This window comes from Opisthocomus hoazin, chromosome 8 (genome assembly GCF_030867145.1).
Source record: "Opisthocomus hoazin isolate bOpiHoa1 chromosome 8, bOpiHoa1.hap1, whole genome shotgun sequence".
In the NCBI taxonomy this organism is placed as follows: domain Eukaryota; kingdom Metazoa; phylum Chordata; class Aves; order Opisthocomiformes; family Opisthocomidae; genus Opisthocomus; species Opisthocomus hoazin.
The window spans coordinates 57,226,986-57,244,500 of record NC_134421.1 but is presented as its reverse complement, the minus strand read 5'-3'; the positions used below and the strand labels follow the sequence as shown (position 1 = coordinate 57,244,500).

Genomic DNA, 17,515 nt, shown 5'->3' with positions numbered 1-17,515 from the left:
TTCTTCAGCTGAAGCATTTACAAAGACTTTGAGTTGGTGCTGTGCCGTTGAAAGCAATGCTCAAACCAGGTCCTCAACTGGTCACTAAGCAGGGGAAGAAATGAATTTGGCTGCATATTTCTAAATTAAAATGGAGATATTAAAAAAAAAATCATAAACTTTTTTCTTAAGTGCTGTATTTGTGATTCCTTTTTTAAAAGAGGTAAATGGCTTTATGCCCTACGCTTGGAGGGCTGGCGGGTGCGCCAAGCGTTGCGCAAGTCGTTGTGTGAAGCCGTGTTGCCGCAGGCAGCCGCTCTCGGTCCGGGCTCTCGGCACGGCCCTGACAGCCCAGGAACTCGGGGCAGCCAGCCGCACCGCCCCAACGCGCGGCCCGACGGCAGGCACCCGGCCGGCTGCGCGCCTCTGTGGGACGCCCCGCGCCCGGAACCCCCGGGCTGCCGCGCGTTTCCCCCGAGCGCGGTCGGGCGCCGGGCCGGGCTGGGCGGCCGGAAGGGCAGGGCGGGCGGCGGAAACGGCGGGGATGCTGGCGGCCGGGCGGCGGGTGGCCTGCGCCGTCTCCGGCGGGGTGGACAGCGCCGTGGCCGCGCTCCTGCTGCGCCGGCGAGGTGGGCGAGGGCGGCGGGGCCGGGCGCTGCTCCCCCCCGCGCCCGGCCCTGCCCGGCCCGCGGCGCCTCGGGGAGCGGGCCTGGAAAAACGCGGGGTTTGGGCCCGGTTCCGCGGGGAATTCCGCTCGCTGAGCCGTCGCCGCCTTGGTTCCGCAGGCTACCAGGTGACGGGCGTGTTCATGGCCAACTGGGACCCGCTGGACGAGCAGGGAGCGTGCTCGGCGGACAGGGACTGCGAGGACGCCCGCCGCGTCTGCCAGAGGCTCGGCCTCCCGTTCCGCCGGGTCTCCTACGTGAAGGAGTTCTGGAACGACGTGTTCAGGTAGCGGCGGGAGGGCGGGCGGAGCGCTGCCGGGGCACCGGCGCCCAGAGAAAGCGCTGGAGCCTCTGGAATAGCGGAGGAGTTATTTTTTGTCGGATCGGTGGTTAAGATCAGACTGTACGCAGTGCTACAGGCTTGGGGAGGGGTGGCTGGAAAGCTGCCCGGCGGAAAAGGACCTTGGGGTGTTGGCCGACAGCCGGCTGACCATGAGCCAGCAGTGTGCCCAGGGGGCCAAGAAGGCCAACGGCATCCTGGCTTGTGTCAGGAGCAGCGTGGCCAGCAGGATAGGGAGGTGACCGTACCCTTGTACTGGGCACTGGGGAGGCTGCACCTGGAGTACTGTGTTCAGCTTTGGGCCCCTCACTACAAGAAGCACATTGAGGGGCTGGAGTGTGTCCAGAGAAGGGCAATGAGGCTGGTGAGGGGTCTGGAGAACAAGTCTTATGAGGAGTGGCTGAGGGAAACGGGGCTGTTTAGTCTGGAGAAGAGGAGGCTGAGGGGGGACCTTACTGCTTTCTACAACTAGCTGAAAGGAGGTTGTAGTGAGGTAGGTGTTGGTCTCTTCTCCCAGGTGACTAGTGGTAGGATGAAGAGGCAATGGCCACAAGTTTTGTCAGGAGAGGTTTAGATTGGATATTAGGACAAATTTCTTTACTTAAAGAGTGATCAGACATTGGAACAGGCTGCCCAGGGAGGTGGTTGAGTCCCCATCCCTGGAGGTGTTCAAAAAACATGTAGCTGTGTCACTTCGGGATATGGTTTAGCAGGCATGGTGGTGTTGCGTTGATGGTTGGGCTTGGTGATTTTAGACATTTCTTCCAACCTTAATGATTCTGTGATTCCACTCTATGATAACATTTACTGAATCCAGTTTACCACAAAGCAGTCGTGAGTTAGCCTTGCTCCTTTAAACTTGTTCCCTGAAGAGGATGTTAAGATGTTTCTGTGAATTTGTTCTGTTTTTGAGGGAGAAAGTTCAGCACAGGAAAAGCTGAGATTTTTTCTTGGGAGGCAGGAGAAGAAGGGAAGTGTTGGTAAAACAACATAATTTCTCTTTTACTTACTCAGCATAAGTACATAAAGGTCGTTCCCTGATCTTCATCATTCCCCCTCAAAGTAGTGCTGCTGTTATCCTGCCTTAGAAGCAGCTGAAAAATAACCTTGTCATGCTACTTCTTTTCATGTTGAAATGGTGTCAAGTTGAGCCCTAAACTTTTCTACAGTCAGTGGAGAAAACGGTTCTGTTCTGGGAGAGGTCACTCCGTTTTTCTCTGGTGTGAGAGAATGATTAAATGTTTCCAAAGCGCTCGGGCAGTGGGGGGAGTCCGTAGATGAAGGTGAATCAAAGATCGTGGAAGGTCAGCTGTTCTTCTGCTTCTCCTCGCTAATCAGTACAGTGCTATCAAACAGTCTGTTGCAAGTATCTTTCTTTGTTTCGGAGTCCTTTTTTCTTTACTGCCATCACCGAGCTTGAATTTACTCCTCCTCCCGAGTCTCTCCTTAAAGCGCTGTTCACCAAAACCCGCCTTTTATGGAGAGAACTGTCCCAGGTCTTTCTTTCCTGTAGTCTGTGCAAAGTCCGTTGTGCTTGTTGCATCAGAGCGATTCAGCGGGCATCCTTCGCCGCCTTTGCTCCGATTCTGTGCATACGGGAAGTTCCGAACTGACATGAGCCTGGCTTTATGCCGAGTCTTTTGTAATGCTTCCAGTGTGCTCTTGCAGTATTTACACAGGAGTAGTGTGTTACCGTGAGAGTACGGTGCTGAGCCAGCTCTGGGTAGACCCAGGTGATTTAATTATTAGTGTAAATTATTAGTATAAATTGTTGAATTCAGAACTGTTAAAAAGGACTTGGACAAAATAAGAGGAGTTGGGTTTTTTGCTATTTAAAGGTAAAGTATAACATAGTAAGGAAAAAACAATTGATTCTGTTTTGGGTGGTGAAGAATAAACCCAGATACTGGAGTCGCTGGTGTTCTTTTAAATACAGCTCAAGATACTGCTCCAGTCTATGCCCTCAGTTCCTCTTGACTTCAGTGACTACTGAGGACAAGCACAATGATGTAGTGGTCAGGCCTTTTGACATCTCGGTGCATCACTGTGTGCTTGTTTAATTTCATTAGTTAATGTGTTTAATTTCCTTAGTTAGTGTTTACATGTTTTCAAGCAAATAGTGCTAAGCACTTTAGTTACACAAAAGTGTAAAACTGCGACATGACTTTGAGACACTACTTGAATTTCTTCAAGGAAGAAAAAAGAAGGAAAAAGTCTCTGTAAAATTAAGAGCCATAACTGCTTGTGGTGGTGGTGTTGTAGATTAAGTTACTGTCCTTTCAGCTGGAATGTAGTAACTCCTGGTGCGTGCTCCATTGCACTGTCACTTTGAAAAATGAACCGGGGTTCTTTAATTCTGAAAGTAAGTGCTTTATAAGAGATGAGTAGGATGTGCTCAGTGGGGAGCCACATCTCCCCTGAGGGAATATTAAGTTAATAAAACACAGTTGCAAGGTTGTGAGTGGTTGTTTGACTATGTCCTCAGACTGCTTTAGAGAAAATCTTCCAAGCATTGTTTTTACCAGGTTAAAATCTAGTGGGTATTTTATTTCTTAGGTAAGATGCTTAGTATGACTGAGTCTCAAGTTCTCATGTTTAAACAGATTGTCCGGTCTTGGATAGTATTACGCAGTGTTAATAAGGTTTATTCACATGTGAATCTTTGTTTTACAGTGACCTCTTAAAAGAGTATGAATTGGGAAGGACTCCTAATCCTGATATTGTGTGTAACAAGCACATCAAATTCAACTACTTTCTTCATTATGCTATGGATAACCTTGGTAAGGCATTTTCAAGTGTGTCGGTACACAGTGTGTGCTGTGGAAATACTTAATGGATACAAACTCTTGAAAAGGTGGGGAAAACCATGAATTCATGTGCATGCCTACTTCACGTATCTCTGTGGCAGTATTTCAGTATTTGCAAAGTATTTGTTTTTAGTTTGTTTTTACATACAGAAACATAGAATGGTTTGGTTTGGAAGGGACATTTAAAGGTCACCTAGTTCCAACCCCCCTGCCTTCCACCAGACTAGGTTGCTCCTGTGTAGGAGCACGTTTAGGGATGTGTATTGACCTGACCATTAAGTTTTGCCTTTGTATGTGGTCCTTAAGGAGGAAAGCACAAGTTCTGGCATGCCGACGAAAAGTTTACATTATTTATATAGCAGGAGTATTGTCAGTATAAGACTTCATAGGTTTTCTTCCATCATTGGTTTCTGCTTTTTTTCCTAGGCGTTTATAATGCTGTTTTAAACTGTGAATTTCAAGTATGTGCCTCTGTGTTTTGTGTTTTTTTCCTTGATAGGAGCAGATGCAATTGCTACTGGGCATTACGCTAGGACCTCACTAGAGGATGAGGAAGTGTTTCAACAGAAACACATTAAAAGACCAGAAGGGCTTTTCAGAAACCGTTTTGAAGTTAGAAATAGTAAGTGGTTTCTTCATTTCGTATTTCATTGCGGATACGAAAGAGAAATTTAAGTTATGTTCGGCGTCACAGAGCCAGAGAAGTTTGTTACCTTACACTCAGTGATTACCATTTAAACTCCAGGATTAGTAGAAGGTTGATTGGGCAAAACAGGGGATTACTGAAAATCACCCTGACTAGTCAGGCATTGCATTCTCTATTTTAAAAATTCTAATCCAAGTGCAGGGATGAGAATAAGCATTTCAGGAGTTATCAACATTCTGGAGGAGCTGTAATGTGGCTTAAGGAGACAGTGCTATCTTCTATAGCCTGGAGAAGTATCTCAAGAAATCTTTATCTAGTATTTCCATGACCTACGTAAAAATTTCTTTATATGTTTCTTCTATTTCAGGGACTGTATTCTTTGGCTGTTTTGTTTATAGTGTTGAGCAACCTCATCATGGGGATATGCTTCTGTGGAATTTTAGAATTAAGCCTTTGAAACATTAAAATTAGTAACACACTTTGATACAGTAATTGGACTGTGTGTTATTTTACTGGGAAAAAAAAATCATTCACTAATTCAACTGTTCTGCTTTATTTCTCTGTTCTCCTGTAGAAGCCTGGTTTTCCCAGGCAGATCAAGGTTGTGCCTACGCTGCTATTGAGAAGTGCAAGTGCAGCATATGTAGGCGTTTTTAAGGCTACGATTCTCAGGTCAGCAAAGGAACTCGCAGCAGCAGCAGGCTTTGCTCTTCACTTTAATAGTCTGCCTGTGGCTGTACATAATCAGAGGTTGATCTCTGCACCACGGTGGTTCTGATGTTACCAGTAGCAGAGCCAGTGTGATTAATGCTGTTTTAGGTATCTCTCTGCATGGCACTATCACAGCTTGGATGGCAATGTAGAAATTTCCCGAGTAGCTCTGCAGTGGGCTGTAATGCAGAAATGAGAGCATGTAAAGCTCCAGTGTATAATAAGAAATGTAGTGTACCCAGAGGGAAAGCAACTTGCAAACTGCTGCCACGGTGATGTTTTTGTGTTACAGCTTCCTGGCTTTCACTTGTTCGTTCTGGTCTCAAAGGGGTTTCTTTGTTCTAATTTAATTTCTGGAAAGTTGTATTATTTTGCGATGTTCTAATTAGGCTTTCTGCCCTGTTACTGAGATTTTGTGTTAGTAGTGGTGACTGAACTACTGCCTGTATTTAGTGTTCATTTGAGTCAAGAAACATCAGTAGAGATTGTACAACATCAGAGCTCTTAAAGAGAGCAGACAGAACATGACTGAAAAACTACCAATTTTATTTTCTCTGGGTAATCAGGAGACCTCATCTATATATATATAATATATATATCTATATCCTGGAGGCCATCATCAAGCAAGTGGAGGAAAAGAAGGTTATCAGGAGTAGTCAGCATGGATTCACCAAGGGGAAATCATGCCTGACCAATCTGATAGCTTTCTATGATGGCATGACTGGCTGGGTAGACGAAAGGAGAGCCGTGGATGTTGTCTACCTAGACTTCAGCAAGGCTTTCGACACGGTCTCCTATAATATCCTCCTAGGTAAGCTCAGGAAGTGTGGGCTGGATGAGTGGTCGGTGAAGTGGATAGAGAACTGGCTGAATGGCAGAACTCAGAGGGTTGTCATCAGCGGCGCTGAGTCTAGTTGGAAGCCGGTAACTAGTGGTGTCCCCCAGGGGTCAGTACTGGGCCCAGCCTTGTTTAACTTCTTCATCAATGACCTGGATGAAGAGTTGGAATGTACCCTCAGCAACTTTGCTGACGACACCAAACTGGGAGGTGTGGTAGACACACCGGAAGGCTGTGCTGCCATTCAGCGTGACCTGGATAGGCTGGAAAGTTGGGCAGAGAGGAACCTGATGAGGTTGAACAAAGGCAAATGCAGGGTCCTGCACCTGGGGAGGAACAGCCTCATGCACAAGTACAGGCTTGGGGCAGACCTGCTGGAGAGCAGCTCTGTGGAGAGGGACCTGGGTGTCCTGATGGACGACAGGTTGACCATGAGGCAGCAGTGTGCCCTGGCTGCCAAGAAAGCCAATGGGATCCTGGGGTGCATCAAGAAGAGTGTGGGCAGCAGGTCGAGGGAGGTTCTCCTTCCCCTCTACACTGCCCTGGTGAGGCCTCATCTGGAGTACTGTGTCCAGTTCTGGGCTCCCCAGTTTAAGAAAGATGAGGAGCTACTGGGGAGTCCAGCGGAGGGCTACAAGGATGGTGAGGGGACTGGAACATCTCCCCTACGAGGAGAGGTTGAGGGAGCTGGGCTTGTTCAGCCTGAAGAAGAGAAGGCTGCGAGGGGACCTAATATATACTTACAAATATCTGCAAGGTGGGTGTCAGGAGGATGGGGCCAAGCTCTTTTCAGTGGTGCCCAGTGACAGGACAAGGGTCAATGAGCACAAACTGAAGCAGAGGAAGTTCCGTCTGAACATGAGGAAGAACTTCTTCCCTCTGCGGGTGACGGAGCACTGGAACAGGCTGCCCAGGGAGTTTGTGGAGTCTCCTTCTCTGGAGATATTCAAGACCCGCCTGGACAAGGTCCTCTACAGCCTACTGTTGGTGACCCTGCTTCGGCAGGGGGGTTGGACTAGATGACCCACAGAGGTCCCTTCCAACCTACCATTCTGTGATTTGAAAGAAAAGAGTCGAACTCTCCTGAGTATTGGGAATAACTCTGCTGATTGTTCAAATTATTGATTTATAGCGGAGTGATTTCAGGGTAGTACTGACTGCTTTTTTGGAGAACAATATACTCTAAGATACTTGAAAGTTTGTTCTTTCTTTCACATGAAATGTGACTTGTTTTTGTATTTCGTATTGTTGATGTTCTTGCCAGTGACACGTAGAATAATGTGATAGAGGAGGCAGTGTAAAACTTTGTAAGATTCTGTGTTGTACAAAATAAGAATCCTTTTAGATCTTGTTAGTGGTGAGAAAATACCAGAACATTATAAATTAGTTTTTGAAAAACCTGAAAAATGCTGTCTTTGACATGTGTTTCGAAATAATAAAATTAAATATTAATTCTCAAACAAAATACTGAAGGAAGTTGAACTGTTAAATGGGTTATGTTTAAATGCACTGTTGTTCTTCACTTTACAGCTGTGAAGCTTCTTCAAGGGGCTGACCTCTTTAAGGACCAGACCTTCTTCCTCAGTCAGATCTCGCAGGATGCTTTGAGGAAAACCATCTTCCCTTTAGGAGATTTAACAAAAAGCTTCGTAAAGAAGATAGCAGCGGAACATGGCCTTCATCATGTGCTAAAGAAAAAAGAGGCATGGTAACACTTTTGATTTGTATTTCTCTCTAAAATGGACTTTCCTGTACTTCTTGAACTTTAATCTGTGACAACTGGACGGTTTCCGAGCACCATAACAGAATAGGTTGGGAAGCAGTTTTATAGCTGTCTGCATGCTTAAAAGTGCTTTTATGAGCTTGTTAGTTGTGTATTTTAGCTTGCAGATAATTTGTCTGCCGTTGTATGTCAGAAGAACTAAGGTGAAGGTGAACGTGATAGGATGCTGTGAGCCTGAGGAAAGCATTCTCTAGTACAGCACGTGAGAAGCCTTTGAGCTTTATTTCCGTCGCCTATAAAGGCTTCCTCACTATAACTGTTTTTCAAGATGTCTTCGTAGAAATTGGATCATACTGTTTTTCCACAGTTACTTTTTAAAAGATAAGATTTCTATTTTCCTGGCTGAGAAATAACACTTCATGGTCAGTTTGATCCTGAAAAACATGGTGTGGGCAGCAATTGTATTGCTGATGCTGTCTTGAGGGCATTTAGTGTTTGCATTCATCCCCCATAAATGGTTGTTTAAATGGTTGGCTGAAGAATGTAGGCAGTAACTGAAAGGAAAAGGAAAGCCTGTTTGTTTATGGAAGGTTTGGGGTGTTTTTTCAAGACATATTATACCATTACTGTATAATTTGTGTTAGTTTTGTACTTCAGTCTGAAAGAGACTTCTATTTTTAATGTACATACGGTGTAGTCACCAAGATTGATGTATTTATTTATTGAACATGTGTTCTATTTCCCATTATTTCTCTTCCGTGGTTACGGCTCTCACTGGTACTGTACAGAATTAATTCATGTGTGTTGGAGCAGATGCTGTGGTTTTGTTTATTTTATAAGACGTCTAGCAGAAGGATAGACAGGGAAGAAAAATCCTTCCTGGACAGATTATTAATAGATGTAATTTCAGAAGTTTTTCTCTGCTTTTATGGATTCAATACTACGTTTTCTTTTCAGAGCATGGGAGTCTGTTTCATTGGTGAAAGAAACTTTGAAAACTTCCTTCTTGAGGTGAGCAACATTGAATCTGTGACAATCTTTATGTTCTGTTCTGGCTTCCAGTAGTAATTTATCACACTGTCTACAGAAAAAACCTCTGACAGCTTGCGGCCCACGTGAGGCAGCCGTGTCCCGTTTCCCTTTGCAGTCACCTGGAAGCTGACGCCTGCAGCCCGTGGGAAGTGGCTGCCCCTCCGGCAGCGAGCAGGCAGTCGCTCTATAGCACAAGGCATGTGTGAACGCGCTCCTGCGCCTGCCAGGCTCTGACGAGTGGTTGGGATGTTGCAGGGGCAGATGGCTGGATCCCGCTGTCCCTGGCATAAGCGAGGATGGGGGGAGTGAAGTACAGAAATTCTGCTGCTAGGGACTGCCCTTCCTGCTTTTCTCTCTAAAGCAGCACTGGGGAAGAGGCAGTAAGCTTCTTGGGCAGAGTTTGCTACTTGGAAAGCCGTTCCCCAGCTTCAACAGAATGTAGTGACAGAACCTGAAATAAAAACTGTGAGGGTTTTTTTTGGCCATCTTGTGACTTAAACAATCTTTTCCTATTTGGTAGTATTTAGAACCTCAACCAGGTAACTTTGTTTCCATTGAAGATAAGAAGGTGATGGGCACACACAAAGGTAATTGGCTAACCCACCTTAATAACTGCCTTTACCTAAATGGAAGAATATTGCTTGTATTTGGAGGGACAAATTTTGTGAAATTCCAAACCAGTCTACAGGTTTTTCCCGGTTTGGTAACTCTAATTTAACTGTCGAAAACGTCCTTTATACAGTAGTAGGGCTTTGACCTACAACTGATTATTTGTTCCATATTGCAAGACAGTAAATGATAATTACAAGGGTTACTCTGTTGATACTAAGTGGTTGTTAATTTGATACCGAGAGACCATTGTTCATTTAACTCTTTCAGAATGACTGTGCTTCAGTTCCAGGTTCTTTGGTACCTAAACATTGCAGAAAAAACACTCCATGTACTACCTGAGTGATGCACAGTGCAACATCACCAAACATGGGCAGCTTACCTTTTGCTTTCCTTCCGTGTGTCCTTCCTTTGTCCTCCTCAGTTCTAGCTGCCAGAACCGAGTTCCTCTCTCAAGTAATTTATGGAAGTAGGGTGTTCTACTAGTACATAAAAGTAAGGGAAACTGCTAAGACTGAGTGGGAGCAAAACCGCAAGTTAAAGCTGAAATGAAGAAAAGTTTGTCTTTTATAAACCCTAAGAATGCCACAATTGAAACAGATTAGTTGAAATCATATTCTTCAGGTACATGAAAACTTTCAAATGGATGTTAGGTTAGTGTGTAATAGGCATATTTCCCTAAGGCAACTTGGTTCATTGTTCTTTGTTTAGTGGTAAGGTTTTGAGGAGATGATTTTAACACATTCTTCTGAAAGTAGAAGATTAAAGGTTGCTAGCAGCATTACTTTTTTTGTATTTCTTTAGGTTGGTTCCTCTACACAATAGGCCAGAGGGCTAGGCTAGCAGGCCTGAAGGATGCTTGGTTCGTTGTAGACAAAGATGTCAGCACTGGAGATGTCTTTGTGGTGAGTTAATTAACACTGGTATTACGAATGACTAATACAAGCATTTTGTGACTCCTGCTGTGCAGAGTGTGATTCTAACCTGAGCAGAATTCTTGCCTCTTCTCTTGGGGGGAAACAAGAACCGAGTAGTGCAGCATCAGCAGATTTGAAACACCTTGTCCAAGTTAGCTTTTCTTGAGTAGAAAATTGTTTCTGTTTTTGACGTAGAACTTCAGCAAACAAAGGGCAAATACTGAAAAGAATCAGCCAAGCTACAGGCTACAGAGCTCTCATTTTCTACTGTAAACTATGAGATTTTTGTTGTAGTTATTAGGACGCAGTACATAAAATGTGTTAGCTTGATTTACTATGTATTGCTACTTTCTAGTAAAAGAAGTAGTAGCCAGTAATACAGTTTTATCATTTTGAAAACTGAGGCAGAATATATATAATACTGCAAATCAGTGGTGTCTCAATGACTAATAGTCATGAGATGACTGGGAGTTCTGCAGCTTGCTAGCATTGTTAATGTTTCTTGCTGTTCGTGCAGTCATTATTCTTATTTGATACTGATGTGATTATAATGAGGTGTTCTGCTACTTGATGTGCTTAGGGGGAAAAAATCGTGATCAAAAGAGAGTTGAGGAGAAACAGGCGGGACCACTAAGAAATTGTTTTTATGCCCTGCAGTAAAGTTATGTGTGTGCAACGCCTTTGTTGGGGAGGTGTTGGGTTGGAAAATTGAAGAAGAGGGAGAGAGGGAGGAAGCATCTTGCTGAGGTAGGGTAAGGAGGGCAGTAGATATCTGAACTCAGCCTGAAGAAGGCAGAAACGTTATTGGAGTAAAAAGAATACAAGAAGTGACATGACTCTGAGTCGTAGAGGACTGCCAAATAGTTCAGGCTTGCTTTAGCCTGTTTTTTTTATTAAAGGCTTCCACCTGGAAGCTAATTAAGTGCTAATAAATATTTGCTTTCTTACTCATTTTGTCTTCATTTTGATATGGCTTGATGCTTCTTGTATGTTCATGCTTTCACAAATTGTATGCTCTCTGGCAAAAACATCAGCACTGAATAAAGGTTGTATTTCAAGGCACCATCAACAGATCACCCTGCTCTGTACAGAGACCTACTGCGGACAAACCGAGTGCACTGGATAGCGGAGGAACCTCCTGCAGAGCTCGTTAGAGATAAAATGATGGAGTGTCATTTCAGATTTCGGCACCAGATGGCACTGGGTAATCAAAGCTTGTTTTGTTTTTTTGTTTTACTCAGTTTGTGAAACAGTGGTAGTGTCTTCAGTGCAGTGTTGCAGAAATACTTGAAATGTTTTGGCTTGCCTTTCTGTTTCTGTAGTGTCTTTATAAAACAATTCTGCATAGTCGTACCTTGACTTGCATCTGTTTAACCTAGCAAGGAAGGTTTTTCTTTTTTAATGTGAACAGAAGCATTAACTGGCAGGTGTTTGGCCATTTTCTGCTCTAGTGCCTTGTGTCCTGACGCTGAACCAAGATGGGAGTGTGTGGGTGACACTAGTGAAGCCAGCAAGAGCTATCACACCTGGACAGGTAAGTTACTAAAAGTTGTTTTCTTTCATTTTTTTGTGTTTTAGCTTATCTGGCTAATAAAACAGTAGTGTTTTTATTAGCTGGAGCAAAATAGTTAATTTATGTGTATGTGAGAGCAGTGAGCTCTATTTTGACTCTTTATCAGCTATTTGGAAGAAGATTGTTCCTGGTTTTACGTAGTCTGTTACCCATATAGTTGGAGAAACTGGCTTTCCAGTTTTAGAAATGTGTGAAAACATCTCTGGTAATCAGTTGTATATGCAGAAATGGAAGATGTTGTTGCCTTCAAGAAATGGGTTTTAAAAGGCAGTAGTTTGGTAATTAGATGCTTAATATGGTTTTCATGTTCAAATTTGTTTAGTGAGGATCTGTGCACAGTGAATTTTGTTTTCACAGTGCTGAGAAGGGATACTGTGTCGTAATGCCTAGTAACATGCTAATATAAAGGTACTCCATCACATCATGAACCGGTGGTTCTCAAACATTTTCTGCGTGCCCTCTCCCAGCGTACACTCTACCCTTCCTCTTCCTCCCCCCCGCCTGGGGGCCCGTGGAACATGTCAGGAGGCAAATTGTCTGAGACCTGTTTGTAACAGAGAGACGTGCCTCAGAGAAGTGACCTGAGCTGGGAAGACGAAGTTCATGATGGAATTTCCCCTAACGTGCTAATATTTACACTCATGTGAGCCAACAGATCCTACGTGGGTGTTTTTCCCTATTTTTTTTGAGAATCAGTCAGAACAAATGTAACTGAATAGACTCACTGTCCGGCAGGTCTCGCACAGCCTGCAGTTGCTCAGCATGCCGTTTGCAGCTGCTGCAAAGACTCTCCCTGTCTGTTTATCTCCTAGTTTGCCGTGTTCTACAAGGGCGACGAGTGCTTGGGCAGTGGGAAGATCCTGAGGATGGGCCCGTCGGTGTATACCATGCAGCAGGGCAAAAACCGAGAGGAGGCTCTGAAGAAGGGGGAGATTGACAAGATAGATCCAGTAACGTAACATGTGGACTTGTTTATTGAAGGACTTTGGAGAATTTGCTGCCTGACAATAATAAAAACGGTAATAAACGTATGTTCTGGTCATCTGTGTATTCTAAAGGTCACTTGACCATCGAGTCCTAGCTCTTGGCTGTTAGCGCTGAACAGGTTTAAAGCCAGTTTGGTACCATTTTATTGGACTGATTGGCGATATTTGTGTTAAAACATATCAAAGGATGTCTTAAAGTTGTTCTGTAATAGGAGTTACACATATAAGAATTTTAATATAAAAGTCATGTCTGAAATCAAAAATCTATTTTTTATGCATAAGTGAAAAACTTGTTTTTTTCTGACTTGAAGATACCTGTCTTTAGGTAAAGTACGTATGTTGTTTTACATTAAATGTATGTTTGTGCTTTGGACTCTGGAAAAGGAATTAATGATATTGAAGTCCAGCATTTTGAATGAGCTCTGAGTAACAGATATTTATTTTTCATTTGACATATTTTTGTAAGAAATGCTTTAGATTCTTAAGATGTATTAAGTAATGGTTTCAGATGTTTACCTAATTCAGAATTACAAGTCTTCGGGTTTAGAAACAATGTTGATAGATTTTTCATACTACTGACTCGTTTTTCGTTACCCACCGAGGGCAGAGGTCATTTATTTTGTCACGTGGGGAAGAGAATGCGTTGTCATGCTTCGGCAAGCATGTCATGCATATGCATTTCTGTATTACATAGCTAACTTAATTATGGACTCAGTAATAATTGGATCTTGAATCACGCTGTGTGTCAAAATGGAGTGGTGTTAGGAAGAGCTCAAACCCCTGTCCAAATTATCTACAGTTACAAGGATTGAGTGTGTGTCGAGAACACCCTAAGCTTATAATGAAACTTTATTACAGCAAGTCAACAAAAATGAAGTCCTGTCTTTCAGCGCGATAGTAGGAGGCAATTTTCACTGAAGTTCAGCTGTACAGGTGTGAAACTTTTCAGGTGGGTGTAGAATTTTGAGATTTGCATCCAATTTGGGCAGTAGGAAAGCCATACTGTGAACGGGTCTTTTCAGCAGATCTGAAGGCTTGGATTACATTCTGTCCTTTTCTGTTGCATTAGAAGATACTAAGAATTCCTTTTATTCCTTCTTGTAAGAAAAGTAAGAGGTAGTCTGTTTTCTCCAAAGTGTGGAAATAGAAGGGGGAGAAGACACTCTTTAAGTGTCTACCTGCTAGTCTGGCAAAGTTAAACACAGTTCAGGGGGCCCTGTGGCAAAAACCTAGACTGTAAAAATCTTAGGTGCTTCTCTGTCATTACAGTAGATCTGTTTGAGAGAGGAAGAAAGCCATCCTTTATCACCAGGGCCAAAATCTGTCCATGCGCAGGTCAACTGCAGAGCCTGTTCATGCTTCACGTCAGCTCCTGATTTGTGTTGGGTCAGTTGTGTTATGGGTCCTGGTCATGACTGTTACCTGTTTTTCCTAATGTTTTCTTTATCTTTCCTGAAACTTTTGTCTTTGCAAAATGTGGAATTAATTACTAAGGAGTTAGTGCTCCACGTTTTCCTCATCTGAGTTTTCCAGTAAACGTCCCAATTAAAATCTTCACAAACGTTTTGTGTTATACTAGTGTGTTTTTTGTTATTACTTCATCTCACAGCACTCTCGGATATGTTTGTTATGTGATAGTATACTGGTAGAGGTAGGCTCGACTGTGAGGACAGGAAAAAGGACATAGCCATTTCTATGTCTTCAGAATTCACTTCCTTTTAAAATTCACAGAATTGCTGAGGTTGGCAAGGACCTCTGGAGATCTTCCAGTCCGACTGCACCCCTCAAAGCAGGGGCAGCTAGAGCAGGTTGCTCAGGGCCGTGTTGTCAGGCTTTGAGTATCTCCAAGGATGGAGACTCCACAACCTGTGTTGATAAGATTCCCCGAAGCCTTCCTTTCTCAAAGCTAAACAAACACAGCTCTCTCGGCTTCTTGTGTGACAGACGCTCCAGTCCCCCTTCATCAGCTCCTCCATATTTGTGTCAAGAAGTTAGCAGCACTCCAGAGTCATCCTGAACTGCCTGTGCCCTTCTGTGTTGTCCCTCCAGCAGGTATCAGAGTGGTTTAGGTCCTCCATGAGGAGCAGGGCCTGCAACCATGAGGCTTCTTCCAGTTGTTTGTCTTCCTGATCACAGGGTCTGTAGCAGACGCCCACAGCAATGTCACCCATGTAGGTCACCCCTCTAATCCTAACCCGTGTGGGTCTCAGCTGGCTCGTTGTCCACCCCCAGGCAGACCTCCATCCTTTCCTGCTGCTCCCTCACATCCAGGGTGGCTTTCACAGAATCACAGAATGTTAGGGGTTGGAAGGGACCTCTGTGGGTCATCTAGTCCAACCCCCCTGCTGAAGCAGGGTCATCTACAGCAGGCTGCAGAGGACCTTGTCCAGGCGGGTCTTGAATATCTCCAGAGAAGGAGACTCCACAACCTCCCTGGGCAGCCTGTTCCAGTGCTCCGTCACCCTCAGAGGGAAGAAGTTCTTCCTCATGTTCAGACGGAAAACTCTCCTTCTCTCCTTTCTCCACCTCTCCTTCCTAGAGAGCCTGTACCCATCCATGGCAGCACTTTGTCCCACCATCTCTTCATGATCCTAGTGAGACCCACCTCTGAGCTGCACCCAGGCCTCTAACTCCTCTGGCGTTTTCCCCATGCTGCATGTGCTTAGGCACTTCAGGGAGGCACCAGAGAGGCCCCTCCTGCCTGTTTGTTTTTTTGAGGCCCCTCCTGACTGGATCACCCTGCTGCCTTTGCTTGCCAGCCAAGTCCCACACTGGGTCTCCCCACTCCATCCTGGTGAGCAGCAAACCTCCCGAGACACCAGGTCAGGTCAGCAGCTGGAGCTGCTGTTCCCTGCGGCAGGGAGCATCCACCTGCTGTCACGCTGCCTGTCCCTCCCTCTACTGCAGCGATTCAGGCTCTCAAGGCTGCAGGTCCCATGGGACATCTAGTCAATCTCCCCCTCGCCTGCGCTGCTGGCCTCCTGGCATGGCTCCTGCTGACCTAGACCCTCCACCAGCGCCCACCTCCTGCAGGCAAGGTGCTCAGCTCTGGTGGGCCTGGGGGCTGCACGCTCCTCAGGAGCTTGGTTGCTGTTGATATTTTCTCATTCTTCCAAAAAATGTGTGTCATTTGTTTTTAAAGTCGTCAAGTTGTGGAGTAGGTGCTGTTGTGGTTGCCACCACCTGGGAATGAAAGTCAGATCTTCAGAGCTGGTGAATGACTGCAGAACCAGTGACAGCCCAGCTGGTCATTTTGTTTAGCTTAAGGCTCTCTCTGACACTGGCAGTTTCCAGCCATTAACATTCGTCTTGTATAACGAGTCCTCACCTCCTTTTCGCTGTCATGTTTCTACCAGGCAGTGCTTCCTTTCCTATGCTCCTCAGTTTACATTGACACACCTACATTCTTTAGGATCTGAAACTCCACAACGTAGCTCTTGTGTAGCCACCTGGGACCCCGGACTTACTAAAGTGTCCCCAGGGCAAGTTCTCAGAGCTGTGTAAAAATGCCTTTCAGAATAGCAAAAAATCCTCACAATAACTTTGATAAATTTGCTGTTTTTTTGCAAGAAAAGGTTTGTCCCACCCTATAGGCGTAGCAGTTACTCGTGGAGTGGTTCCTTCGTGAGGGACGGAGCTGCTGGGCTGCTGAGCTCTGCGTGTGCCGCGGCGAAGCGTCGCTGGCTGTGAGCGCAGTGGGGAAGCACCGAACGCCGGGGCACGGCTCGTTCAAGCAGGGGGATGTGTTTCCCCGTGGCCTGAACGCGTTTCCTTAACCTTTGAAGAGAAAAGGACTTTTTTCACCCTTCCTCAGCTTTTTTTTTTCAGACTCTATCAGGTGGGCTCACTTCTTACAAATCCCGTGCAGAGGACGGATTGTCCCAGCACAGTGTCACCAGTAAGGCTTGGCTGCTGGATTGCTGGGGCGATGCTGGGCGCATGCCGAGCCCAGGTGGCTCCGGGTGCTCACCGGGTGAAGGCACAGTCAGCACAGAAGTCCAAAATGCTTTTGACATCGTTATGGTGAATTTAGGAGTCCTTTCAACGAGATTCCAGGTTTGCTGAGAGCCGCTGAGCCCGTGCCTCGTAGCAGGGAAGTTTAGACCGTGCTGCTTGTGGCATAGCTGGTGTGGGGCACAGCGGGCATCTGCCACAGCTCCTGTGGGATGGGGCCTTTTAACAAATGCCCTGTTTCCCTCTTTTTCTTTAAGCATCCTTAAAATTGGCCACAGCAGCAATCCAGGATGGCTAACGCAGAAAATTTGTGAAATAACTTGCTGCTCTTTGGTGGAGACCTCTCTTGCAACAGTCTCAATTCACTTTTGAGGCTCAAGGGCTTTGGTTTTGTCACCAGAGCTGAGCCTCATGGTTCTACTGAAGAAACCTCATCTGAGGAAGAGGTGAGTACGGACAGTGTTTGGTTGGTAGAGACTCATTGTCTGAGAAGGATGGAGGCTTCTCGGCTCCAGTGCAGCTCAGCCTCTTGCTGTGTGACCTTTGACGTGATAAAGTTTTTGCTGCTCTTGCTCCCAGAGAATCTCGCCCTACTGCTGGGAGCTAGGAGTTAGTAGGCAGTTGTGAAATTCAAATTGCAAATAGCTTCTTGTGTGGGATGCTTTACAACAGGTTGCACACGTCTAGCAACATGGAGCTTGCGTGTTTAGAACAGCGTTTCCAAACAGCTTGTAC

At 45.2% G+C, this 17,515-nt stretch overlaps 1 protein-coding gene across 2 annotated transcripts; it reads left to right on the top strand.

Moving 5' to 3' along the window:
• The first annotated feature begins 508 nt into the window (after positions 1-508).
• TRMU (tRNA mitochondrial 2-thiouridylase) lies at positions 509-14,391 on the top strand. Of its 2 annotated transcripts, XM_075428939.1 has the most exons (11): positions 509-608; positions 765-930; positions 3,658-3,764; positions 4,291-4,413; positions 7,517-7,689; positions 8,667-8,720; positions 9,262-9,328; positions 10,155-10,255; positions 11,327-11,471; positions 11,719-11,801; positions 12,653-14,391. In XM_075428939.1, the coding sequence occupies exons 1-11, from the start codon at positions 524-526 to the stop codon at positions 12,797-12,799; spliced, it is 1,251 nt and encodes a 416-aa protein (XP_075285054.1). In that variant the 5' UTR covers positions 509-523; the 3' UTR covers positions 12,800-14,391. The 2 variants fall into 2 exon arrangements, with proteins under 2 accessions (XP_075285054.1, XP_075285055.1); XM_075428940.1 differs by lacking the exon at positions 4,291-4,413.
• The last annotated feature ends 3,124 nt before the right edge of the window (positions 14,392-17,515 follow it).